Below are 26,259 nucleotides of genomic sequence, written 5' to 3' on the forward strand. Positions count from 1 at the left end.
GATAGACCTGGGGAACCCTCCTCCTGGACCTGGATCAAAAGGTACCGCACCCCAAAAGCCAGAACCCTAGATCACTCGGATCTAAGTGGTAGGCAGAAGAAAGGTCCCAGGACCCTCCCCCCCAACCCAGAGTGCTGAGCCCATGGCAGCAGCAGGAACCTCAGGGCTCTGAGGACTCACCTTGAAAGCAACCTGAGCCAGTCTCCGGGGCACCCAACACAGATGGCAGGGAAACATAGAGAGAAGGGGGAAGCCTGTAGCCCCCTGGCTGGGTCCTTCCATCTGAGTCTCAAGGGAGGTCCCAGCTTCAGGGCACCAGCTGAACCCAATCCCATCAGGAGCCCTCAGAGCTACTGAAAGGACAGAAAACTCAGGGCTGGCAAAGGGGTTGCTCCAAAGAGCTTACCTTGAAAGTAACCCGGGTCAGTCTCTGAGCATTCAACACAGACTGTGGAGGAGGAGGTTGTGTTTTTTCTTCTTCCTTTTTTTGGCTCCGGGATCATTTGGCCCACACCACCTGAACCTAATCCCATCAGGAGCCCTCAGAGCTTCTGAAAGAACAAAAACCTCAGTGCTGGTAAAGGGCTTACCTTGAAAACAACCCGGGCCAATCTCCAGGCATTCAACACAGATTGTGGAGGAGGAGGTTTTTTGCTTCAGGGCTCATTTGGCCCAAACCAGGTGAACCTAATCCCATCAGGAGCCCTCAGAGCCCAGGCAAGCCACAACCCCTACCCCCTTAGAGAGCAGGGTCTTCTGAAAGAGGCAGCTAAACCTAATCCAATCAGGAGTCCTCAGAGCCCAGGGAGGCCACACACCTTCCCCCTTAGAGAGCAGGGTCTTCTGAAAAAAACAGAAACCTAGAGGCGAAGTCAAGATGGCAGCCTAGAAGGAGCATAGACCTGGCAGTATGGCCAGAGCTTTGGAGATCCTCCATAAACTAGATAAACTAGATGCATTCCCAATAAGATCAGGAGTGAAACAAGGATGCCCATTATCACCTCTACTATTTGACATTGTACTAGAAACACTAGTAGTAGCAATTAGAGAAGAAAAAGAAATTGAAGGCATCAAAATAGGCAAGGAGGAAACCAAGTTATCACTCTTTACAGATGACATGATGGTCTACTTAAAGAATCCTAGAGATTCAACCAAAAAGCGAATTGAAATTATCAACAACTTTATCAAAGTTGCAGGATACAAAATAAACCCACATAAGTCATCAGCATTTCTATATATCTCCAACACAGCTCAGCAGCAAAAACTAGAAAGAGAAATCCCATTCAAAATCACCTTAGACAAAATAAAATACCTAGGAATCTACCTCCCAAGACAAACACAGGAACTATATGAACACAACTACAAAACACTCTCCACACAACTAAAACTAGACTTGAGCAATTGGAAAAACATTAACTTCTCATGGCTAGGACGTGCCAATATAATAAAAATGACCATCCTACCCAAACTTATTTATTTATTTAGTGCCATACCCATGGAACTCCCAAAAAATTTCTTTACTGATTTAGAAAAAACCATAACAAAGTTCATTTGGAATAACAAAAGATCAAGGATATCCAGGGAAATAATGAAAAAAAAACACAAATGAGGGGCACCTTGCAGTCCCAGACCTCAAACTATATTACAAAGCAGCAGTCATCAAAACAATTTGGTACTGGCTAAGAGACATAAAGGAGGATCAGTGGAATAGACTGGGGGCAAGCAACCTCAGCAAGACAGTATACAATAAACCCAAAGATCCGAGCTTTTGGGACAAAAATCCACTATTTGATAAAAACTGCTGGGAAAATTGGAAGACAGTGTGGGAGAGATTAGGAATTGATCAACACCTGACACCCTACACCAAGATAAATTCAAAATGGGTGAATGACATGAACATAAAGAAGGAAATAAGTAAATTGGGTAAACACAGAATAGTATACATGTCAGACCTTTGGGAGGGGAAAGACTTTAAAACCAAGCAAGACATAGAAAGAATCACAAAAAGTAAAATAAATAATTTTGACTACATCAAATTAAAAAGCTTTTGTACAAACAAAACCAATGTAACCAAAATCATTAGGAAAACAACAAATTGGGGGAAAATCTTCATAAAAACTTCTGACAAAGGTTTAATTACTCAAATTTATAAAGAGCTAAATCAATTGTACTAAAAACCAAGCCATTCTCCAATTGATAAATGGGCAAGGGACATGGATAGGCAGTTTTCAGATAAAGAAATCAAAACTATTAATAAGTACATGAAGAAGTGTTCTAAATCTCTTATAATCAGAGAGATGCAAATCAAAACAACTCTGAGGTATTACCTCACACCTAGCAGATTGGCTAACATGATAGCAAAGGAAAGTAATGAATGCTGGAGGGGACGTGGCAAAGTAGGGACATTAATTCATTGCTGGTGGAGTTGTGAACTGATCCAACCATTCTGGAGGGCAATTTGGAACTATGCCCAAAGGGCGATAAAAGAATGTCTACCCTTTGATCAGGCCATAGCACTGCTGGGTCTATACCCCAAAGAGATAATGAACAAAAAGACTTGTACAAGAATATTCATAGCTGTGCTCTTTGTGGTGGCCAAAAATTGGAAAACGAGGGGATGCCCATCAATTGGGGAATGGCTGAACAAATTGTGGTATATGTTGGTGATGGAATACTATTGTGCAAAAAGGAATAATAAAGTGGAGGAATTCCATGGAGACTGGAACAACCTCCAGGAAGTGATGCAGAGTGAGAGGAGCAGAATCAGGAGAACATTGTACACAGAGACTAATACACTGTGGTATAATCGAAGGTAATGGACTTCTCCATTAGTGGCGGTGTAATGTCTGTGAACAATCTGCAGGGATCTAGGAGAAAAAACACTATTCATAAGCAGAGGACAAACTGTGGGAGTAGAAACACCGAGGAAAAGCAACTGCCTGACCACAGCGGTTGAGGGGACAGGTCAGAGGAGAGACTCTAAACGAACACTCTAATGCAAATATTAACAACATGGCAATGGTTTCGAATCAAAAACACATGTGATACCCAGTGGAATCACGCGTCAGCTACGGGGGTTGGGGGGAGGAAAAGAAAATGATCTTTGTCTTTAATGAATAATGCATGGAAATGATCAAATAAAATACTATAAAATTTTAAAAAATCCCCATTGAAGTCATAGTATATCCACTGCATGACATATTCCAAAGGCATATCTATAGTCTGTATAAATTGTTGCCTTCTTACCCTGGCAATTATACAGAAATGCTTGAGAGCTCAGTTCTGGACCTTGAGCATTATATTGGAGGGCAGTGAAGCTGACCACAGAGTGACAAATTCTGTGACTACAGCAGTTCCAATATTAAGTATACCATCCCTCATGAAAGAAGAGCCATCAGTGAATAAGACTAAGTCTGTATTATTTAAAGGAGTATCCAGGATATTGCCTTGAGGCTTTTCAGCCATGGACCCCAAAGAGTCACAATTGTGCAATGGTTCTCCTGAGACTGGTAAACCAGGAGGCAAGGTTGCAGGATTTAGACCTATACAGTGTTTTAAGGTAATATTCACATTACCTAACAAAGTTACCTCATACCTAACAAGTGTCTGATCAGAAAATGCCTGTGTTCTATGTTTTAGCAACACTAAATCAGCAGATTTAGTTATCAATAAAGCTGTGGCAGCTATGCCTCTAAGACATGGTGGTACTCCTGAAGCTACTGGGCCAAATAATAAGCAACTAGATGCTGAATAGGTCCCAAAGGTTGAGTTAAAACACCTGAAGCTACCTTTGTTCATGTACATGCAAAGTAAATGTCTTCTTATAATCTGGGATGCCTAGAGCAGGCACAGACAGGATAGCCTGTTTGAATTTTGAAAGAGCTGACAGGTGTTCTGCCTCTTATTTAAGCAGTTAAGGGACTGAATTTTTAAGAGAGCTATAAGGGGCCTGCGGATTTCTCCATAGCAAGGGATCTAATGTTTACAAAACTCTATTGCTCCAAGAATTGCCCTCAACTGTTTCTTAGTGGAGGGTGGGCTGTGAGATTTAAAATGGTTGAGGTCTTAAACTGTAGTAATTAAAATAGTGGAAGATATAAACCGTGATAGATATAAGAGAGGGTGAGTAAATTTGACCACAGAAATATGTTTCACTACAGTGTCTTGGGTTTTAAAATCAAATATAAGGTGGTCGCCAGGGAAATATTCCCAATTATTCAAATACGCAAGTCAATTGGGTTTTATAGAGATTTTAATTAACAATACAAAGAGTAATCAAAGAAAGACAGAGAGAGAGTAAGAAAGGAATAAGTATGAAGGGCCTCAAGCCAATATGGCCTAGACCCGAGTCTTAAAAGAGAAATCAGTTGGTTTTTTTAACACTCACCACAAGGTCTGACTAAACAAGGATTCTAGTAACACCAGGTCAGCATCATTCCTCAAAGAGTCTTCCAGCCAGAGATGGGTTCAAAGGGCCTCTCTCAAGAGCCTCCAGAGCTCCTACCCCAGAGGGACAGAGCCCCTTAGAGGAGCTCCTCAAGGAGCTCTCCTTCAGAATGAGAGTCAGAAATCGAGATCTCTTGCTCTTCTCTGAGCTCTTATTTTTAAGGGCAAAATCTCCTCTGTCACCTCCCCTAAATCCTTACATCTACCAATCACTGTAGATGTTTCTAAAGGACCACCCATTTTGAATTCACAGCTGAGTAGTTTTAATCTCTTTAGTAAGTCAGGAAAAAATGCTGCTGTGTCAACAAATTTCATTAAGAAAAAACCTCTGAATAAGTTATCACCCTTTTAGGTTTAAGTAGTTTACAAGTTGCCCCACCTTTATAGGTACTTAGTATCCCATTGTATCAATTCTAAGACAGTCATGACTCAAAGAACTTCCTGTCCCTCCCATAAGCATGGATCAAAGTACTTTCATTGTTTAGCATACAATTTTCTGTCCTAAAGCAGTCTTAAGTAGGGTGGAGCAGGGACACTCCCATAGCTAGGAACCCCCACCCTCAAGTAGAGTTCTCACCATCTGCTAGGGAATTTTTTTAAGTAGAAGATTCCCCAATGGGGGAAACCCCTAACACTCATGAGTCTGAGAAATTTTGAGGTTTACAATCCCCCCTGATGATCATGGGAGACTAGTCTCCCCATTGATCAATTAACATAATCAATTTTGTAATTCAAAATGCACTTCTAACTATAGATATACACGATATTAAATTTTCTAAGAGAAATTAGAATAGTGAGAGAGGAAATAGAAAAGAAAAGAAAAGAAAGCAAAACCAATGTTTTGCTAGGCGCATTGACAGAAAGCCAAATTAGGGGCAGTCCCTTTTGTCATGAATGTGTACATTTACAATAAATGTTCAATCAAAGTTCAGTTCAATTAATCATATACAAAGTTCATTCTTGATCTTCTTGATGAAGTGTAGGTTTTCCAGCATCTTTCTGCAACAGTTCATTCTCTGGATATAAAAGTTTCAAGCTTCTTTCTTGAAGATCTTTTCTCGAACAAAATCAAAATCTTGAATGTTTATAAAAATACAATCTCAAACAAAAAATTCAAAATTCAAAAATTCTTAGATTTTAAATTAAGATACAATACCCTCTGAAGTAAGTATAAAAAAATTCAGTTCAACTCAGAATGCAATGTTGAGTTATGGGGGTGTATGAGTCAATTATCAAAAGAAGAGAAAAATAATCAAAAACATAAGGAAAAATTCAAAATAGACCTTGTATAGGTCCAATATAAAGTAATTTCTATCCCATAAGTCTGTAGGACTGAATGCAATAATATGTCATTTAGCCATTTGCAGCCAAGACTACAGGAAGTTGCCATAATATAAGAAGAAAAGAATTAGAATTCTATTTTGATAGGGAAGCGTCATTTCCTCTTCTGATTTTTTTTTGTCATTCTCAGGGATATAGGGAGCCAGCATGATAGTCAAACTTTGTACTTGTATGAGTACTTCGTAAAGAGTGTAGATACAAGGAAGTCCTATGACTTAACATATGTCAAGCATCGCAACCTTGAGTCTCACATTAGTATTTCATGTGTGCTCTTTTTGGCACTATTCAGGTTAAGTCTGTACTCCTTATTTTCATCCCAATTTCTGGAATCAGATTCCAACATTAATCACAGTCCTATAATATTTTATCAATAAATGGCAGGTTCCCATAGTTTAAAGCTCTTAGGTGTATATTGATATTATAGCAAGAATATATATTAACTTCTATTACTGCAGGAAAAATATTAATATTAATTATGTGTACCTTCAGTACAAAAATGAGAAAAAATAAAATATTCTAATTAAAATAAAGAAAAGAAATAATAAAAATAAGGAAAAAATCAGTAATTCAATGTGTTCTTGAAAAACAGCATCCATTTGTGTATGGATTATTATCTCCAATTCATATGATAGGTTTTAGTCAATCAGTCTCAGCAGAAGATGCTTTCTTCACATGTGAGCAATGAATCCAAGAGTCCTTTTCTCCAATCTTTATGGATGTTGGAGTAGTTAACAATGTTTGGAATGGTCCCTCCCACGAAGGCTGAGTTGCTCCAGTACACTTGAAATTCTTAATATAAACTTTATCTCCTGGATTCAGGTCATGCAGAGAAAAGTCTAGTGGTCCAGCTTGTACTGCAGCTCAAGATTCATGAAGTTAACGTAGTTTGTGCTCTAACTCCTGTATATAGGAAGCAATAGTAATATCTCCCCCCTAATAGTGAGGTATATGCCGGGGAGAAAGGCTTAGCCTGTATCAGCGGATGTCCAAAAAGCATCTCAAATGGTGAAATATGTAAGTCTCCTCTAGGCCTGCTTCTAAGATAAAATAGGGCCAGAGGGAGAATTTCAGGCCATTTTAAATGTGTCTCAGTGCATAATTTTCCAATCATAGTTTTAAGTTCTTGTTCATTCTTTCCTAATATTTGGAGAGGAGAAAAAAAACTGAAAAATGTTAATTAATATCAACAAAATCAATACAATCTAAGAAGAATCATCTTCATTATATTGGGAAGTTCCTTGGGCACCCTCCTGAAGGGCACCTCTCTGAGGTTCATTAGCACCTCGAGCATGTTTTGGACGAGCGCCATTTCTCATATATTGTTGTTGAGTATTATCATTTTCTTCATTTGGAGAATTGTCATTATTTTCCCAATTCCTATTTCTATAATTCTGGTTTCTAAAGTTCTTATTTCTACGTTCATTATAGTTATTTCCATAATCATCATTATAATTTCTAGAATTTCTAAAATTCTGGTTTCTATGACCATTATCATCATTATAGTTGTTCTGGTTTCTATCATCATTTCTATAGTTATTTCTAAAGCTATTATTAAACTGAGTATTCCTTCCAATCATCTTAAGAAAGGTTCTACATTCCATCATTTTGTGGCCCTTCTTCTCACAGAAGTGGCAAGTTATTGATTTATTTGTGAATTCCCGCAAAGGGGCTATAGTCTCTCCCTTATTTTTCAATTGTCTCCTTAACATTTCAATTTCTTTCTTTAAATCTTCCACTGATTTATTGTCTTCCTCAGGTCTTTTTCATGACCTTTATAAACATAGGTTGCTACTCTCCTTAGTTCATCGAGGTCCATAGAGTCCCAATTAGGACAGCTAGTTCTAAAGTAGTCTTTTACCACTGAACAACAATTCTTAACAAATTGCCTACATATTTGTCTAATGTCTCTTTCTCTGGATAAATCAAGGTCCATATATGTATTCCCTACGTCAATATGTCTGTCCATAAACTGGGAGGGTGTTTCATCAATATCTTGTCAGGTTCTTTCAAATTTTGAGCATTTTTCAGGTCTATCAGAGCAAGCTCTCATGGCTGTCAATAATGCTTCTCTGGCCTGGTTTAGTTTTGTGTAATCTAGTTCAACATTGGGGTTCCAATGTGGATCTTCAGTTGGCCAATAATGTCCTCTTCTACCTCGCTTTTCATTAGCCAGAGAGACGATATTATTTTTCTCTCTCTTTGTTAATAATTCTTCTAATATATTCTCAACATCCAATCAAGTGGGGTCAAAAGTTCTGAATATGTTCTCTAATTTTTTAATAATTAATATTGGTTCGTCCTCAAATGATGGCATATCTTCCTTCAATTTGTAAATTTTTTTTAAATCCTCAGGGGTAAAAGGTGTATGATGTCTTACAGATATTAAGTTTCCATTTTTATTAAAAGTGGGTACTTCCCTTAAAGGAAATAAACTTTCTAAATTATTTGGAACTCCCGTTTCTAGGCATCTTGCTCCATTTTCAATTGGGTAAGTCTGAGACATAGAAAAGTTGGGCACATTAAAAGGAAGGGTTCGTTGTTGTCCCATTGTGGCAGAAAATTCAGAGGTAGGATGTGAATTTAGGTTGGAATGTGAACTTAAAGTAGATTGTGTAGGATGAGAAGGAGGAGCCAAGGAAGAAGTATGAAAGGATACAGAGGTGTTTGGATTGGAGGAATCAGTAAGGTGTGAAGTAGAGGGATTAAGATCAGAAGTACTGGTACAGTGTGAATTTAGAGTTGATTGTGTTGGGTCGGAAGCATGGGTGGGGTGTGAATTCAGAGTTGATTGATTAGAGTTAGAGTTTTCTGAGGCCAAGGGGGCAGGGGGAGGGGTGGGTTCATTAAGAGGGTTATTGTCCATAGCAGGGTGGGACAGAGATTCTAATATTGTTCTTAACTCTCTGTTAATGCTTCTTATAAAAGTTACAATCTCTCCCTGACCTTCCTCTATAAGGTCCTGTCTAGTATTTAGTTTTTCCATTTGTTGAATATGAGAGGGAGCAATTGGTTGGTTTGACTGAGAATTGAGTTCTTCAAGGAAATACAATATTAAAAAATTATAACAATCAAAAGCTCAAGGGAAAGTAGTATGTTGATTAGATTTTGCCATAAGTTCCATGTGATGAGCCCTTTCAGAGAGATAAGGAATTCTGTATTTATAAGATTGGTCATGGGGCTGATGAGCCAGCTGCTAAGTAATCTGCAGACCAATGCTTGTACTAAGAAAAGAACAAAGTATTTACTGAAACTCCAGTTGTTAACTAAGTTCTGTGTCTGTGTCTGAACTGTCTGTGACTCCATATTTCTAAAGTAAAAACGTGGGAAGCAGGGCAAGGCCAAAAAGTTTTCCCAGGTTTTTCTAATCCTAATTTAGGCAATTGCTAGCCAGGACCTTAGGGCCCTATTGCTAAGATCTAAAACAACTTAATTTAAGGAGAATCAAAGAAGATTTTTACTCACCCGTTCTTGGAGCTGTAAATTGAAGTCAAGTTAAAACAGAAAACAAAACTGACTGATAGACAAGTAATAAGGCAAAGAGATAAAGGAAAGAGATTTCACAGAAGTCTTTTGAGGGTTTCTCACCAACTTCGTAAGGTCGCCATAAACTGTGAGATTTAAAATGGTTGAGGTCTTAAACTGTAGTGATTAAAATAGTGGAAGATATAAACCGTGATAGATATAAGAGAGGGTGAGTAAATTTGACCACAGAAATATGTTTCACTACAGTGTCTTGGGTTTTAAAATCAAATACAAGGTGGTCGCCAGGGAAATATTCCCAATTATTCAAATACGCAAGTCAATTGGGTTTTATAGAGATTTTAATTAACAATACAAAGAGTAATCAAAGAAAGACAGAGAGAGAGTAAGAAAGGAATAAGTATGAAGGGCCTCAAGCCAATATGGCCTAGACCCGAGTCTTAAAAGAGAAATCAGTTGGTTTTTTTAACACTCACCACAAGGTCTGACTAAACAAGGATTCTAGTAACACCAGGTCAGCATCATTCCTCAAAGAGTCTTCCAGCCAGAGATGGGTTCAAAGGGCCTCTCTCAAGAGCCTCCAGAGCTCCTTCCCCAGAGGGACAGAGCCCCTTAGAGGAGCTCCTCAAGGAGCTCTCCTTCAGAATGAGAGTCAGAAATCGAGATCTCTTGCTCTTCTCTGAGCTCTTATTTTTAAGGGCAAAATCTCCTCTGTCACCTCCCCTAAATCCTTACATCTACCAATCACTGTAGATGTTTCTAAAGGACCACCCATTTTGAATTCACAGCTGAGTAGTTTTAATCTCTTTAGTAAGTCAGGAAAAAATGCTGCTGTGTCAACAAATTTCATTAAGAAAAAACCTCTGAATAAGTTATCACCCTTTTAGGTTTAAGTAGTTTACAAGTTGCCCCACCTTTATAGGTACTTAGTATCCCATTGTATCAATTCTAAGACAGTCATGACTCAAAGAACTTCCTGTCCCTCCCATAAGCATGGATCAAAGTACTTTCATTGTTTAGCATACAGTTTTCTGTCCTAAAGGAGTCTTAAGTAGGGTGGAGCAGGGACACTCCCATAGCTAGGAGCCCCCACCCTCAAGTAGAGTTCTCACCATCTGCTAGGGAATTTTTTTAAGTAGAAGATTCCCCAATGGGGGAAACCCCTAACATTCATAAGTCTGAGAAATTTTGAGGTTTACAGTGCTCAATTTTTGAATACCTTCAATGCACTTAGGGGAAATGTAGTGTGCACCAGCACTTAAAATGACCCCTAAATATTCCACTTTGGGGAGACATCACTGAACCTTTGCCTTAGAGATCTTGTATAGAGCTCTCCTTTATATAGCTCTAAAAGGAGAAATTTGCTATATTCTTGGCACACTATGGCATTTGGTGAGGCCAAGAACAAATCATCCATAAACTTTATCAAACAGTGGTACTTAAACTTAACACTTTTTGAATCCTGGCTTAAAATCTGTGAAGAAAGGTAGAACTGTCCACAAACTCTTCTCGTAATCAGGACCATGTCCTCTGGGAATCTTTCCAGGTGGTGGCAAATCTATGCCTGGACTTCTCATGAATAGGGATTGAAAAGAAAGTTGAGCAAAGATCTACCACAGTAAAATATTTTGCTGTGCTTAGAATAGAGGACATAATTGTGGCTGGGTTTCTTATATCTCTTAATGTCATGACTATTTACAGCCCTTAAATCCTGGACAAATCAATAGACAGTTTTCCCATTGGGGCCTAATTTTGGCTTTTTTTACAGGTAGGATGGGTGTATTATATTCAGATTTGCATGGGATTATTATTCCTTGCTCAATTAACAAATATATCAATGGGGTAATTCCCTCAATTGCCTCTTTTGATAGAGGATACTCAGAAATGAAAGGCGATGCACCAGGTTTTGTCCTAATTTGAATAGGAACAACTGATTTAAGTAGGCCAACATCAGAAGATGATTTGGCCGAGAGAGACTCAGGTATATATCATCTGGGATTTCAAAGGTGGGAGGCTCCTTTATCTCCTGGTTGTCTGAAAGAAGTACAGGGAATAAAGTTAAGGATTCCTCAGGCAATTCTAGTGACATAGAGCCATCTGGAGAGCAAGGTATTGTGACTCTTAAGATTGCATAAAAGATCTCTCCCTAGAAAATTTATAGGGCAGTTAGGCATTAGGAGGAAAGAATAGTCTACTGATAGTGGTCCCACAGACACCATTTGAGGGGAAAACTTTGGGAACTTTAATGGTGTCCCTGATACCCCTGCTACATTTAGTGACCCAACAGAATCACATTCAGAATGAAGTTTACTCATTAATATTGGTTTGGATGCTTCAGTGTCTAAGAGGCAATCATAATACATGTCTTCAACTTTCAGGGTTACATGGGGTTCATAACTATGGGGGATGTGCATAGGGATAATTGGCATGAAAACATCAGGGTCTGGAAAATCAAAAGTTTCACTCTTTGATTCTAGGGCCCTTATGCCCCCTCTCCCCATACACTTTCATAAAGATCCTCAGGTATTCCTCTGGACCACTCTGAGGGGCATTTTCACCCTGAGTATAGTGTGGATGAGCTCCACTTTGGATATATTGTTGTTGGGTATTTTGTTGGGTATTATCATTTGCCTCATTTGGAGTATTATGTCTATAATTGTTATTTCTAAACTTGTTATTATTTCTATTTGCCTGATTCCACTTCTTATATATCATCATTACATGACCCCATTTTCCACAAAAGTAACACATTAATGACTGATTTGTGGATTCCTGCAAAGGGACTATGACCTCTCCATGATTTTCTTTTCTTTTTTTTATTTTCCCTTTAAAATTTTTCTTTCTTTTCTTTTCTTTTTTTAAACATTATTTTATTTGGTCATCTCCAAACATGATTCATTGGAAACAAAGATAATTTTCTTTCCCCCCCACCCCCACTCTCCCATAGCTGACGTGCGATTCCACTGGGTATCACATGTGTCCTTGATTCAAACCCATTTCCATGTTGTTGGTATTTGCATTCGAGTGTTCATTTAGAGTCTCTCCTCAGACATGTCCCCTCAACCCCTGTAGTCAAGTATTTCTTTTCTTAAGTCCTCCACTAAGTCATTGTTCTCCTCTTTCTGTTCATGGCCCTTAAAAACATAAACTGCTAACCCTCTCAATTCCTCAAAATCCATAGAGTCCCAATTCAGGCAGCTAGTCTTTTAAAAAGTCTCTAACCACTTTACAACAGTTTTTAATGAATTGCCTATGTATTCATCTAACATCCCTCTCTCAGGACCAATCCAAGTCTATGTATCTACCTCCAAACTCAATAAGTCTATCTATAAACTGGGAGGGATTTTTCTCTTGTTTTTGCCTAATATTATCAAATTTAGCCCATATGCCAAGCTGATCAGATCAAGTTCTCATTGTTGTAAGTAATGCCTCTCTAGCCTGACATAACTTTAAATAACCTTTATCTGTATTGATATTCCATTTAGGATTTTCACAGGGCCAATGAGCTACTCTCCTTTGTTGGGCCTCATTAACAAGAGAGATGATTTATTTTTTCTCTCTTTTTGTCAAGAAATCTTGGAGTAGGGGGAAATTGGGTGGCTCAATGGATTGAGATCCAGGACCATAGACAAGAGTTCCTGGGTTCAAATATTACCTCAGATACTTCCTAGCTTTGTGACCCTGGGCAAGTCACTTAACCCCTAGCTGTTACCACTCTTATGCCTTGGAACCAATACCCAGTATTCATTCCAAGATGGAAGGTAAGGGTTTTAAAACAATAGACAGCTTGGAATAAATTTTCCATGTTCTGCCATGCAGGATCATATATCTGACAAACATTTTCCAGCTTTTGGATGATTACAACAGGCTTATCATCAAAGGAAGGGGTGTTTTTCTTGATTCTTTCAATATCTAGGGAGGGTAAAGGGTTATAGTGTCTTAAGGGCACTGCCTCTCCATTTTATTGAACGTGGGTACTTCTTTTAATGGGAATAGGAATTTAACTGAATGGTTTGTAATTTCTGCCTCTTGGCTGGATGTTTGGGTTGCTATGGAGCAGGTGAGGGAAGGGGGAGAAATAGGTGAGCTAAGAGGGAGGGGTTGGTCTGGGGATACGGAGGCATCAGGGTGTGGGATCGCAGGGAAGGGGCAGGGGAGAAAGGTGTGTTGGGTAGAGGAGTAAGGGGCTGGAACAGGGGAAGAAGAGGAAGAGGCAGGGTGAAGGGAGATCTGGCAGAGGCAGCAGGGGTGAAAGAAAAGGGTGGGGGCTGGGTGGGATGGAGAAGTCCAGCAAGGGAGGGAGAAACAAGTGGGGAGGAGGTAAGGTCATGGGCTTCCAAAAGCTGAAAAAGATGAGATAGGAGGAAATCAGCTTAAGGCATGGGCTGGGCAGGTTTGAATGGAGGGGAATCTTCCTTATGAATTTTAAAACTATTTAAGCATTTCTTAACACTATCTATTTGAGTCTGTAGTTTAATCAAAGTAATCTTGTGTTGATTTTTCTTGAGGAGGAAATACACTATAAATAAGAGCCTTCTCAGGAACAGTGCTAAATAAAACCATTCTAAAGGGTCGAACAGTTAGAATTCAGTAAAATTTCTGGGTGCCCAGACTTTTTCAAAGTTAGGGAAAGCCATTCCCTCATTGTAAGAATGATTTTAAATTCCATTCTTAGACATGCCCCTAATTAGCTAGTTTTAAAAATGGAGGGTAACTGAAAGGCATCAGCTAAAAGAAAAAGCAAAAGCCTTCTCCCCACCCTCACAGCCAGGATCTAGAAACCTCCCTTGGTTAGTTTAAATCAAACTGGAAGGTTAATGAGGTGAGAGTAAGTGGGGGTAGGCAGTGTGGAAGGATCCCAGGAATTCCTCCTTGATCAGTGTCCACGCTGAATTGTTAGGCTGTTAGTAGGCTAAAAAGCCATTTTAGCCCTAAGCTACCACATGCTTGAGACTTGGGTAGGCATGGGAGTTAAGAGGGTGGAAGTGTCTCCTCAGGTAAAAACCTTTAGTAGGCTGATTGTTGCCTAGAAGAAACTGAAATTCTAAGGCTGCAGCAAGCATTCAGGTATTAGAAATGCAAGGGAAAGAGGGGATAATACTTAATAGCCACAGAAATAGCAACAGCAGTAGGAGGAGTGGAGGCAGCAGGCTGGGCAAGGACCCCACCCCACCCCAGGCAGTTAGTGAGGGAGGCAGGAGCAGCAGCAGAAAGCAGAAGCAAAAGCAATGGGGAGTGAGATAGATAGGCAGAGATGCCAGTACTCCCTGGAGAGGAAAGTTGAAAAAAGCTATGGCAGGAGAAACGTGATATTTTAAAAAATCTATTCACTTAGAGAGAATTACGGGTTCTAAAACCCACCTCTGGTCACCAAAAATTTAAGATTTAAACTAATATCCAACACTCCAAATATTAATTTTATAAAATTTATTAAGAATCACTTGAAATAGAAGGAATAAAAATGAAATAGAAGTATAAATACCTATCTAACTATCTAACAAAAGTAAACACATATGAATAAGTTCTCCTGGTTCTCAAAAAGCCCATGTCCACAGCTGCCACAATCACAAGAAGAGAGTAAGAGGCGGGGTTACACAAAATTTATATCCTCATTACGTATGTAACATGAGAAGGAAATAGGGGTTCTGAGAATTATAGTTCTAGGGTTCAAATTGTAATTATAAAGGATGCAGCAACATTGACTTTGTTGTCTCCTTCTGAGTTTGTGTTTTGATCTTTGTCACCAGTATAACTTTATGTTGAGTTTCAGACTCCCTTTGAACACTCTCCATTTTGTCAATGGCTTTCATAAAATGTGATCCCATAAATGGAAATAATCTTCCACTTCACAAAGTCAGAAAAGATTGAAAACATTTGTTTTCATCTTTATACATTTGGTTTGAGATCTCCTAACCTTTTTTGAGTGCTATAGATGGGGGAGAGGGTTTCTAAATAATTTTGGCTTTACTGTTTGTCCCACTCCCTAAGGAAACAAAAGACTCTTACAGTTAAGTGTAGACCGCAGTAGTGAGAGTAGGCCCCAGTAAAATCCCAGCCATAAGTTAGATACAGTCAAACATGTAGCCTAAGTATCACATGAGGCCCCCCAGTCCCTCCTTTCCACCCCTCCCCACAGAAACTGAATGTTCTTCCAAAAAACCTCTGATGTATGCATTCTCTGAGAAGTTGGATTAGATGGTTACATATCAAATTATCAACCTATAGAAAACTCTGTCTTCGCTTCGGTGAGGTAAATTAAGTCATTGTACTAAGACTACAAATCATTACTGACCATTGTTCAGGTAAACCTAATCCTTTAGCTTACATCACTTTCTATATAAAATAATTGCTGTGATCAATAAATTTCACCTCTGATTGCTACTACCTTCAGTGACCCATCTGACATGTGTCATCCTTCTGACCACTTCTCATTCTCCTCAACCCTTCAGGACCTCCAAATGTTAGTATCACCTGACAGGTAAGTGAAGCCCACTCATTCTTACTTCCCTCTAACCCAAACTAAACCCAAATCCATCGGTAGGGAGTCCTCTCTTGAAGAAATGTCGAGCATTAGCTAGCTTTGGGCTTAGAGAATTCTGTCTTTCAAAAACCTTGAGGTTGGTCACAATGTCCCTGATTCATCCCCTAAACACCAGAGGATTTCATTAACAGCATTTCTTAAAACATCCAAAGACACATTGAACCAGGTCAACTTCAGCCCTTTCACAATAGCCGCAATCCACCTAGGATCTAAATTTATATATCCCACTAATGTATATCAACCCCTAGTGGGGTTTAAAGACATATTAGTTTAGAATAATCACCTAGCCCACCCTAAATAATCCCAAAGACTTCTTCCAGAACTGCCACGGTATGATTCTATATAACCAAGTGCATTGTGTGAATCCACTTCTTAACTTTGTATGGAGGGTGGGATAAGGTTGCCCATTAAATTGAGGCTTCTCTCCTATGATATGATTAGATAGCCAGGAGAGAAGAGATATTCCCTGCTTTTTCCCAAGACCCACCTTTATAGTATACTAATTTGGACCATAGTCTGAATTTGGCATTAGAGCCTGAAAAAAGCGGGATTCAGTGCTTCAGCAGGGGTGACAGATCAGCTGGGAATCCTACCCATTCATGAAGGAAGGTAGCCTCAGGTTTGAAATCTCCGAGGTAGGGTGAGTCTGGAAGAGTGTAGTTGGCCAAATAGACTGTCATACCACCTGTGAGGTAGGCAGCCCAGAGGCCAAAGGTGCCAATGGTCATGATGGTGTGGTTGCACTGGATCAACAGAGCAAAATCCTTCCCTGGAGAGCTCTCCACTCCATCCCCTGCAAATATCACATCTCCCTTGGTGTTGTCAATGTTCTCCCGGCACCATGACATCCCATTGCTGGTGACCACAAAGATGGTATTATTGTAATGGGCTCTGAACCAATTCATTGCTTGATCCAAGTAGCCTTTGTGTGCTAGGACACCCTTCCACTGGGGCATGATATGGACATAGTCACCTCGGCGGACATGAACTCCCACAAAGGTGGCTGAGCTTTTCTGTATACTGTGGAGGTAGGCCTGAGCTTCCTTTCGGACATGGTCATGCAAGGTGAATTCACGGCGGATCTCATTTATGATATGGCGGTGGAAAGTCCAGGAATTGGGGTAACCCATAAGACGGACATAGGCACCATGAATATGACGATATTCTTCTGACATCCAGTCATGTACGTGGTAGTTTTGCCAAGGTATGTTCTTAGCCACACTGTCTGGGAGAACAGGAAGGGTGATGCGGAACAAGGGAGCGAGGAAATTATGCATCTGAGGTGAGATATAGGCCTGATACCTATTGAGTTTTGCTAGTGCATAGAGGCCAGCATACTGACCTATCTGGTTTCCTAGGCGGCCTTGAGAAAGCACTGTCCAGAAGCCATCATGGTGGAAGTTTGTAGGGGCTGGAGTCTCAAGGAGTGGTGGCTCTTCACATACTATGGACAACTTCGAGAGTCGAAGTTCAAAGTGGAAGACTGTTGAGATCACAAAAATGAGGAGGAGAAAGCAGTAGACTGAGGCAGGGAAGGATGTCAGAGGGCCTGACATGTCTGAAGGGAGGAAGAAAAAAGTAAAAAAGTTAGTACAGTCATTTTGGAGTTGGAAGGATCTCACTTTGAGTGATAAAGATAGGTTTTTGGGTCACCTCAGGCTGTCATGAAATTATATTTCTTGGATAAAGCACCAGGCCTAGAGTAAGGAAGATCTGATTCAAGAACAGCCTGGAATATCGACTAGCTGTGTGACACTTGGTAAATGGCTTACTCTCTGTTTGCATCAGATTCTTCATTAAAAAAATGGGAATCATAATAGGACAAACATTCCCTAGGTATTTGGAGGATAAAATGAGATAATAATGGTAAAGCATATATCAGAGTGCCTGGCACATTGTAAGTTAGCTTTTGTTATTGCTATTATTATTATTATTATTGTTATCCTTGAGGGTGTAAATGTGAAAATTAATGATTGGACAATAATTTTATGAAGATATGTGGTGGCCAGTATTTATTATATCTCAAGTCAGAAATTTTTATTTACAAATATTTACAAAATGGAGTGGAAACAATAAAGTAGAGAATTGTGAAGAGGTTAGAAAGGTTATCTATCCTATCAACCTACTCCAGGCCTGCTTAATCCAGACAGAGATTAATTAGCTCTCAACCAGAAAGGCTGGTGGTGAGTAACCAGAGGGCCTCCTCCAAGATGGAAGCTAGGCTCTTAGGAAACTAGGAAAGGAGTCAGCCTTTCACTTACCCAAGGAAGTAGTCTAGGAGTCAGAGTCTAAGTTGAAGTCAAGCTCCAAGCCCCATGATCCAAGCCACAGTCTCCAGCAAAGCTCCTTTGAAGACTCTCCCCAGGCAGAAGACTATTTCCAGAAGACAATCTCTTCAGACTATCTTCTCAAAGACAATCTGCTCTGAGGGAGTTTGGGGCTTGCTTTTAGGGTCACTTCTTGTCCCTGCCCCTCTTCACAGGGGCCAATCACAGTCTCCAAATTGTCTAGCACTGCCCAGGGGGCAGTGTCTGTGGGACTCACAACTCTCATCCTTTGAAGGTGTGAACTCTTATCAAAGACCTCTGAAGGTGTCAACTCTAATTATAGGATTCACAAGTTTGGGATCATCTCATCTCTGAAGGTGTAAACTCTTATCAGAGGATTCACAAGTTTCTGAGTGAGTTTAAAAAAAAGGGTAGAACTCTCCAAGTAAGTGACTGTGAACTCCCTTACTTAGTGTTAAGAAGGGGTGTTTTTAAGTTTCTTGGTTGATTAACTCAGCATAGACACAGAGAATAAAGAATTCCTTTTCACCAGGGGGTAGGATGGGAGTGAACTCTAGTGTGCCCAGGGGGCTAGATACATAAAGTCTGAGAGTTGAGACTAGATACCTTAGGTCTCCAAAGGAAAATATACCTGGGTTCCTGAGGACTAAATAGTAATAACTGTTACTGACATTTACATGACATTTTAAGGGTTTCTAAATAGTAGTAGTCTCTCGGTAACCAAGGATGACGATTGTCTTTGTGTGTTTTCATCTATGATAGATGAGTGTGCACAAAAACACTTGTGCATGAAGGAGATTTAAGTGGAAAAGTCGATGCACAGAGACAGTCCCACTCTCTTGGCATTGGAAGCCTGGGTCCAGTGGCATGAAAAGTCGTTACACCTGGAGACTTCCTCAGCTGCATTGGATGGCTGTGTTGTCTTTTGTGCTCCAACACTCCCTAAGAACTCCACAGTGCTTTGCTGCATCACCATCTCAGCCGTTGAACCTTCTTATGGCAGAGTAGAGACCTAATATTCAGGTCAGGAAGACCCTAGTTCAAGTTCTGCCCCAGGCAAAATCTTAGCTGTATGATCTAGGCATGCCACTTATATTCTCAGTGCTGTGAGATCAGAGGTATTGAAACCCAGAGGGTCAGTAACCAGATTAAAATGTTATTGGGAAATGTTTAACAAAATAAATAAAAATACCAACTAATAGTATAATGTGTAATAGTATCTCTCTATTACAAATGTTAAATTATGTTTTTCTAAATTTCTTTTTGCCTTTGGCATGACTGCTTGAAGGCAACTCTCAAAAAAAGTTAAATTACAAGCAAAGATCTAAATCTGAATTAGCAGGAATGTCCTCAACCAGGAGTTCCCTATACCAATAAAATAGTGACACAAACCCTAACCCATTCACTTCACATTCCCATCCCCAATAACTGTTCCAAACATGTCTTCACATCTCCCAATTCTAATTTCCTCTTTTCTCTAAAATGACCTTTAGAGATTAACTCCCTCACTTCCTTCTTTTTCATATCTGTTATTTTTCAACCATGCTCTTTTCTTAGGCTCCAAGAGAATAAGTTTTCTCCTTACTTAAAGCCAATCTCCCCATTCATATATTAGAACCCATCTCCTCCTGTTTCTTTGCTTGCCTATTGAACCACTGGTCTCAGACACTTCCTAGCTGTGTGACCCTGGGAAAATCACTTGACCCCATTGCTTGGCCCCTACTACTTTTCTGCCTTGGAACCAATATATACTATTGATTCTAAGATTGAAGGTACGGGTTTAAAAAAACAACAACCCCAAAACTATGTACAAACAAGTTGTACATTGGGGGATCTTAGAGGGAAAGCTCCAAGAATAAGGAGGACTGGGAAAGATATTGCAGAAGTTGGTATTTTAACTGCAGCTTAAAGGAAGTAGAAATGAGGAGTGAGAGGATTCCTGGTATTAGGGGATAGTGTAAATCTTGAAATTTCTCAGACTTGTGAATGTTAAAAATTTCCACATTGAGGAATCCTCCATTGGAACAAATTCCCTACTGGAAACATTCCCCATTTTGATGTGAGAACTCGCCAGGATCAGAAATGGGAGGACCTCTACTCCACCTGTACTTAAGACTGCTTTAAGGGAGAAAACTCCTTGCTATGGGAGGACCTCTACTCCACCCGTACATAAGACTGCTTTAGGGGAGAAAACTCCTTGCTAAACAATGAAAGTACTTGGATCCATGCTAATGATGAGTCAGGGAGTTCTTTGAGCCATGCCTGTTTTTTAGAATTGATACAATGGAATGCTAGGTACCTAAAAGGGTCGGGCAAGTTTTCTCTTAATGAGATTAGTTGACTCAGCCGTGTTTTCTCTGGTTCAGACTTACTGAGGGGATTAGTCCACATAGCAGCATTTTCTCTGGTTCAAACTTACTGAAGAGATTAGTTGACTTAGCAGGAATTCAGATGGGCTGTCCTTTAGGAAATATCTATGGTGATTGGTAGATGGAAGAACTTAGGGGAAATGACATAGGAAAAAAACCTCTATATAAGAAAAGGTATCTCTTGAGCAAGGGAGGCTTGGAGATAGGATCCTTGGAGATAGATCCTTTTGGAGGAGGCCCTTTGAAGATCTCTTGAGAAAAAGTCCCTTGGGAGGCTGACTCTGGCTGGAATTCCCTCTAGGGAGACTCTGTTCCCCAGACATCCTTGCTTAAGACAAACCTTGTGGTGAGTGATAAAAGACTGACTGAATGATCTTTCTCTCTCTCTCTCTTAAGACTCAGGTCTAGGCCATGTTGGCTTAAGGCCCTTCATACGTATTCCTTTCTTACTCTTTCTCTCTTTCTTTGATTACTCATTGTATTATTAATTAAATTCTCTATAAAACCCAGTTGACTTGGGCATATTCATAATTGGGAATATATTCCCTGGTGACCGCCTTATATTTGATTTAAAAACCAAGACACTGTAGTGAAACATATTTTCAGCGGTCAAATTTACTCACCCTGTCTTATATCTATCACAATTTATAACTCAACCATTTTAAATCTTACAATAGCCAGTGAAATTGCCCAGAGTTGGGAGATGGAGTATTTTGTTCAAGGAACAACAAGGAGGCCAGTGTCACTGAAAGAGTAATTTGAGGTGAGGAGGAGCAGGAAGAATAGTTGTAAGGTTTATAAGAAGACTGGAAAGGTGAGGGTGGGTAGACCATATTTCAAAAAATAGTTTGAAAGGAGTATAGAAGTCAAGCCAATATTTTTTTAAGGATTGATAGAACCTGAGCCTGTTTGTTGACAGTAGGAAAGGAAAGTGGGAAAACTAAAGAAAGGGGTGTGGATGACTGAAGGAACAAGTTCTCTGAGGAAATGCCAGGAGAAGGGATCAAGCAGAAGAGTTAGCTTTGCTTCGGAGAACAGCGGATTCATTTGAGATGGAACTGAGGAAGTGAGATCATGTAGAGTAGTTTTGTGGTATCAGTAAGGGGAGAAGAGGAAATTAATTGTGTATGGCCTTTGTTTTCTTGTTTAGTAGGAAATGAGCTTCTTCATTAACCAGGATGGGCAAGCTATATGTGGATTGAGAATATAGAATGTTGGCAGAGTGAAGACAGGGTTGGATTTTTTTTCTTAATACCCCTAGGGCTCAGCATTTAATAGGTGCCTGGCCTATATTATGGCCGTAATAAATGGAGATTGGATTGAATTAAGGAAAAGTGACTGTATTTGGAATAGTATCTCTTGTGAATATCATAGAAAGTCAATCAGAGAAGAATAAAAGGATTTCTGTGGAGCTCTCAGGAACTAGCTGAGATTAGTTAGCAAATGCTTGAATTGGAAACATGTCCACAGGTGCTTGACTTCTGGCAGTAGGAGAGTAGGAGCCGGGTTGGGTTTTGGAAATATCTAAACAGCAGTAGGAAAAGGGAGCAAGGGGATCAAGAATGGAGGATAGCTTAGAGCAGAAATGATTATAATCGTAGGAGCAGGAGTGCAGAAGGAACGAAAGGAAAGCCTTTCTTGTAGGAGAGCAGAGATGAGCTAGGTGGGGGATTTGGGTGGGGAAAGAGGATTCACAAGCAGGATGGAGAATAGATTTGAGAAGAATGAGATTCAGCAAGCAAAGGAAGGATTGGAGGTAACAATCTCCAGTCTTTCAAGAGAAGAATTTCTGAGTTCTAGATCATAGAGGGATAAGTACTGTGGGTAATAGCAAGTTCAAAGAAAGGTATAACTGTCCTTATGTGGAACTGAAATGAAATGAAGGCCCAGGTCAAGAGAGTTGCAATTGATGATATGGGGGACCAAGGTATTTGAGGAACATTGGTTGGTACACTGAAGCCTAAGTGTGAGACAGGGATTGAAGTGGAGAAGCAGAGTGAGAGTAGGTACTGTGCTCCTTTAGAAAGGTGGTAGAGTGACTCAAGGGTTGGTAAATAACTGCCTCTAAGATCTGTATGGCATGAAGTGGACTTTTAGAGTAAACCTCAAAGGAGAGTTTGCTAAATGATGTTAGTATAAGGAGAATCTGAATGGGACAATGGAGAGTCAAAGAGACTGCTAGACAAGTCTGGTGGACAGCTGGAAGTCTTTAGGATTATAGATTTTGAGTTGAGAGGTCTTTTTGGGAGGAACTAGCTGTCAGTGAGTGGGTAAGATGAGAGGCCTATGAGGGGCAGAGATCAATTCATTAGCAGTTAAGGACTGACTACACATCAGGTACATGGTTGGTGGGTATAAGACAAAAGGAAGTTTATTATAGAATGTGGTTCCAGAGGGCACAGTTCAAAGTGGGTTAGAGTAAGAATAGGATTGGAGAAGATGGGGAGGAGAGAAAGCAATGGGAATGAGAGAACGAATTTTTCTCCTAATTTACACTGTTTACAAAAGGAGGTAGTGGAAATTTACTGGACATAGCATGGAGACATTAAGCTATTCAAATCAATAAACATTTATTGAGTGCCTACTAAATACAATGAGAATATTCTCATAGTCAAAAATGAAACTGCTCCTGTCCTTTAGAGCTACATTCTTTTGAGGGGATGCAACATAGATGTAGGTAAGTGAATGCATCCAAAGTAAATAGAAAGAAGCTTGGGTGTGTGGGGATGGGGAACACAACTGGAAAAATCAGGAAAGACTTCAGTGTCAGTTCTACTGAATCTTAGAATGTGCTGGCATCCTAAATGGTGGAGGTGAAATGCAATACTGAATGGCATTTGAGAGAGAGGTGAGGGCTGGAAAAGTAGATTTGAGATTCAAACTTGCAAAGTGAAAGAAAAGAATGCCTAAAATATACCTGAGAGAAGCCCACATATAGGGGCTGAGACATTGAGAAATAACAGTTGAAAATGATTTCCACCCTTATGGGTCTTGTGTAGATGGAACATGGTATTAGAATCAAGACTTTTATTAGTTTTATCTCAAACATCTAGAGGAAGAAGGGAATAGATGGAGTGAGTAAATATCTATCTGGTGATCAGTTCTCCAGGGGTCTCTCTGAGTCCTTGTATGCAGAACATGAACTTGGCTCTGTCCGGGAAAAGCTCAAAACCTTTGGTTGGTGATTCTGAAGTGCATGCCTTTGTGTGCCTCAGGCTCCAGGAAGCTATTTCATCTTTCCTTGAGAACTTAGTTTTACTTGCTATTTCCCACCATTAGTGTGCCTCCAGAAAGTAATATGTAGGGTATTTATATGTGATAATATTTATGAGCATGGCTGCTTCCAAATTTCTCTGGTATCTTAGAGATCAGTTGGTTTAAGTTTGATAGGAAAAAACGCCATTATCTTAGTATATCGGTATAGTGACCCAGCTTGGTTATGTGGGTAATGAGGGCTTGAACTAGGGTAGGGCTTTGTTAGTGGAGAAAAAAGGATGAACAGATGATGCCTAGGACACGGAAGCCAGGATCATTTCTCATTCGTCCATCTCCCTCATTGCTGTAATATGGCAAGTTTTCAGACTTGGGTGCAATAAAAAAAATGTGGAAGTTTAGAGGGAGGTAAGGTTTAGTTAAAAGATGATGAGCTTGGTTTTGGATGTGTTGAATTTGTGGTGATGGTGATAAATGTCCAGTATGTAGTTTGAAATGCAGAACTGAAATTTAGGAGAAAAATTAGGGCTGTGTGTGAGTGAGAGGGGGAGAAGGTAAGGGAGTGAGTCATTTGCAGAGGTGTGATAATTGAACTGATGAGAATGGATGAAATCACCAAGGGAGAGAGTGAAGAAAGAGAAGACAGCTTAGAACAGAGTCTGTGGAGGTGGGGTGGGGTAACACCCACACTCAAGGTGGGAAGGTGATAATTAATCAGTCAGTCAATAAGCATTTATTAACAGTTGGCGACCTAATGGAAAAAAGAACTTTCAGTCTTCTGAATTCTTTTCTGATCTTTAATTCAACTTTTAATAGCTAGTGCCTAGAAAATTTTTTTTTGAGCCATATCTCTCTGGCCAAGGTTTTCTACCCTCGCAAAGCTGCTACAGGCTCCGGACCTGCTGCCCACCCCACCTGGCTCGGCCCCGCCGCTTCCTGCCTCAGCCTGCAGCCCTGATTGTCCTCACCTGGTACCTGGTCCCGGCCTTGCCCACCCCCGCAGCCGCTCCAGCTCCTGGCCTCTCACCGGCCCGCTGCCTGCCTATTTCTGCGCCCCAGACCCAAGAGCGTGACCCCAGCCGGCTCATCACCCAGATCCTTGGAGCAGATCGCTCAGGACTCATTGCGACCAGCTGGTAACAGTATTGGCCACGTGGGCGGAGGGGAGAGACGAGAGGGAAAGGAGAATGGGCAATTTTCCCTTAGGCTAAGCCTCCACGTGGCTGGGGGTATTGGCCGCAGGGGTATCAGAGAGGGGAAAGAGAGAAAAGACTAGAGATCAGAAACAGACTTTTCAAACAGAACCTAAAAAGCAATGGGCTGTTTAAAAGGATTTTTGACTCTTCTGGCAATTTCATTGATTTTACCTGCCTGTCTGGGAGCAGACTCAGCCCAAGGATTCAACTTTGAATTTGAAAATGGGTGGCCCAGCGAACTGGAAGCCAGGCCCAGAGACGGGAGGTCTCTAGTTAAAATCTGGCCTCCGATGCTTCCCAGCTATGGGGCCCTAGACGGATCCCTTGAACCCCATGGCCTAGCCTTTACTACTCTACCTTTGGACAATAGACATTTAAATGGATAATTACAAACAAACAAACAAAAAAAAAACCCAAGGAACTTTGAAGAGACTAAAGGCTATATTCTAAGGCATTTCAGACTCTAATGGTTTATAAAAAAATCTCTGTATTCTATTGCATTGTTTTGTTTAAGGTTTAACTTTGTGATTTTAAGTTCATATATTACTGGATTCAATATTATTCTGCTTGAACTGAAGGTTGATTGAATTTATTTTGAATGTACTGAGTTTTGAAATTCTGTTGTTTTCCCCCTATAACTGTTGAACAAATATTGTTGTGAATAAGCCCATATATGAAAAAACAGCTTTTTTCTACTTTGCTGAGGATAGATGGACTTCAGAACTGGTTATAATTGTATTAACAACCTTTGGAATTTTAATGTGCTAAATACCTCAAATGATTTGATTTTAAGGGTTTTTTAAATATGATTTTTGGAATTTTTTTTAACAATCTGGTTATTTTTGCCTGCCCCTACCACGAGGTAAGGCCCATTAGCTGAAGTGAAATACATTTTATAAACCCCAACCTTCCCACATGTGAATGGAAGTTGGGCAGTTAATTTCAGGGCATTTGTACCCTTAAAAAGCCTCCAAAAGGAGCACCCCTTTATTTATACTCTTCAGCTCACTACTTTACTTGCACCAGAATGATATATAGATTTCTTGATTATGTTCTAAACCCTAGATGAGTTTTTACTTTGTTTTAAAAAATATGTTTAAATACCAAAGTTGAAGGATTGCTATGTTTGTAAAGATTGTGACAAATGTCCATCAATTCATAGGTTTTAAATGTCATACAGCAACTTATGTGAAATATGAAAGTGTATTTGTTTGCTATTGTAATTAATTGGGCTATTGAGAATTTTGGGGATTTTGATATCTACATATTTGTACTACTGTATTTTTTAAAATGAAAAATTGTTAACCTTGTTCAATTCATTTGCCTTCTACTCACAGTGATCATGGCCAGATACAAAGAGGAAATGGATCTCATTTTTTTTTGAG

The 26,259-nt window shown here is 39.9% G+C and overlaps 1 protein-coding gene across 2 annotated transcripts in view; it reads right to left on the reverse strand.

Annotated features, from left to right (window-relative positions):
* Nucleotides 1–14,797: 14,797 nt before the first annotated feature.
* Nucleotides 14,798–26,259, reverse strand: part of LOC100010378 (galactoside alpha-(1,2)-fucosyltransferase 2-like) — an 82,370-nt gene continuing 70,908 nt past the window's right edge. For both annotated transcript variants that reach the window (XM_016432671.2, XM_056822411.1), the window contains one exon: nt 14,798–17,366. In XM_016432671.2, coding sequence (XP_016288157.2) covers nt 16,360–17,366 — 1,007 coding nt within the window. In that variant the 3' untranslated portion in view covers nt 14,798–16,359. The remainder of the gene's footprint in view (nt 17,367–26,259) is intronic.

Source organism: Monodelphis domestica, chromosome 3, assembly GCF_027887165.1.
Source record: "Monodelphis domestica isolate mMonDom1 chromosome 3, mMonDom1.pri, whole genome shotgun sequence".
Classification (NCBI taxonomy): Eukaryota; Metazoa; Chordata; class Mammalia; order Didelphimorphia; family Didelphidae; genus Monodelphis; species Monodelphis domestica.